The 1,930-nt window shown below is 35.3% G+C and overlaps 1 protein-coding gene across 1 annotated transcript; it reads left to right on the forward strand.

Moving 5' to 3' along the window:
• Positions 1 to 556: 556 nt before the first annotated feature.
• LOC133699425 (uncharacterized) lies at positions 557 to 1,114 on the forward strand. Its single transcript, XM_062122665.1, has one exon. It carries the CDS (start codon positions 557 to 559, stop codon positions 1,112 to 1,114), a length of 558 nt encoding a protein of 185 aa, XP_061978649.1.
• Positions 1,115 to 1,930: the final 816 nt, after the last annotated feature.

The raw sequence follows: 1,930 nt of genomic DNA on the forward strand, positions 1-1,930 counted from the left end.
TAAAATAAAATCTTTTTAGCGGCATGCCCGGTGTGTGTGTTTTATTTGTAAATATATTAAAATAATATTTTTATTTTTATTTTAAATTTATTTTTGATATTGTTAAATTAAAAAATATTTTTTTAAAAAAAAACAAGATTAAAACTTCGACACTTCAAATTTCAAAAGCAACCTTCCTATTTTATTAAATAATTTTCATTTAAATTATTAAATAAGAAGTGAAAAGGGAATAAAGAAACCCACTTTCTTTTCTTTTCTATCATACCTTTCTTAAATCTGAAGTAGTTGTTGTGCGATCAAACACTGCAAAATTGAGGACGAAAATTAACCGTGAAGTAGGATCACTGTCGAATATGCCTCACGTGGCAACAAAAGAAATATATATAAAAAAAGACAACCATATTTCAATCCACGTGGCTCACATTCATTGGTAACAATACGTGGTTTTACAACACCAAACTGTTGTCATTTGATCCCCTACTACGTCTAAATAGAGTATAGGACTCGCACCCAGATCCTTCGAGGAAGGGAAAGAAAACACAACGCACAAACAAAAATGGCAAAGAAATCCATCACCATGAAACCAATCTTTCAAGAGCAAGATGCTGTTTTATTAGATGAAGCTAATGATTTCTCTAACTGGGAACTCATTAACGAATCTGATGCTGAAGACTCAGATACTGATTCTTTACAAAGTCTGGAAAATGGCTTTGTTTCTTGGTCTTCACCAAGATCACCGAAGACAAGCCAAGAAATAGTAGCCCAGGACACTCAACAAGACCGAGATGTTGTCTTTCATTTCAACCCTCATGATCATGAAGTTGACGATGACTATGATGACGATGGTGATGTTTATCGTGGGAGGCCTATATTGTTTCCTGCTGCTAGGATTCAGTATGTTGATTTTGATGATGAAGAGGATGATGATGATGATGGGTATGGGTTAAATGATGAGCTAGTGCCATGGAATGTGAGTGGGAAGTTAGGGAGGCAAAGGATTAGGAAGTTAGGCAAAAAGGTATTTCCTAAGACGAGTAATTCGAAGAGGAGTCCTTTTCTTCATGTGAAGCGAGGGTGTGTTCATGGAAAGCATGGGTTGGGCTTGAAGGCTTAGCAGAGGAAGAGATTGAAGGTAAAATAGTGGCGGGGGTGGAAAACGATGGGAACTTCGAATTTGGTACTGTGTAAAGAATTGAACTTTGAAGGTGGCTGGTTAGATGTAATTAGTGGAATTTGAGGCTTATTGCCTTTTATTTTTTAACCTAGGTTATGCTGATTGGAAATGACTTGTGTGGATGCTATTATCATTTTAATCCTCATTGATATTAATTTATCTTACAATGTTGATGAGTTTTATGGCTTATATCTGTGTATGTGTGCGGGTTGAATTGGTTGAGTGCAAGTGGGAGAATCGGGGGAACGGGTGTGGGATAGTAAAGTGCAGATTTCAAATGAACCCATCTAATTGTTTTTATCAAGTTCTCTTTGTATGAATTGTAGTTGTCTCGATGACAATTTTTGTTTTGGGATTAAAATACTAGTGGTGGAGGTTTAATTAAAGAATTGTATGAAAAATTGGATCTTAAAATGAGTTCATGTTGGATCATGATTTGGTTAGATGTTTATTACTGCAGTTGAACTGTGGACGTTGGTGATTTGTTTCTAGACTAATCTATTTTGAAGTTTCTCATTTTTTCTTAAAAAAAATAAATTACTTGCTTATATTTGTCTATTGCTTGTTAACTAATTGTCTAAGGTGGTGTGTGCTGTGGTTTCGTGTGATTGATTAATTTTGGGTGTGGGTTGGATGCCTTTGGGGGGGAATTTTTTTTTTTCATGTGAGACTTTGAAGTTCAGGGCACAAATGAATAGTGATAACTGATAAGTCCTAAGGTGGGATCTGTGAAATCGATCTGAGTTTATCAGGTTC

The sequence above is a fragment of the Populus nigra genome, chromosome 7 (genome assembly GCF_951802175.1).
Source record: "Populus nigra chromosome 7, ddPopNigr1.1, whole genome shotgun sequence".
NCBI lineage: Eukaryota > Viridiplantae > Streptophyta > Magnoliopsida > Malpighiales > Salicaceae > Populus > Populus nigra.

Coding starts and splice junctions, on each gene's coding strand:
- LOC133699425 (XM_062122665.1), top strand. CDS start 557: ATGGCAAAGAAATCCATCACCATGAAACCAATCTTTCAAGAGCAAGAT.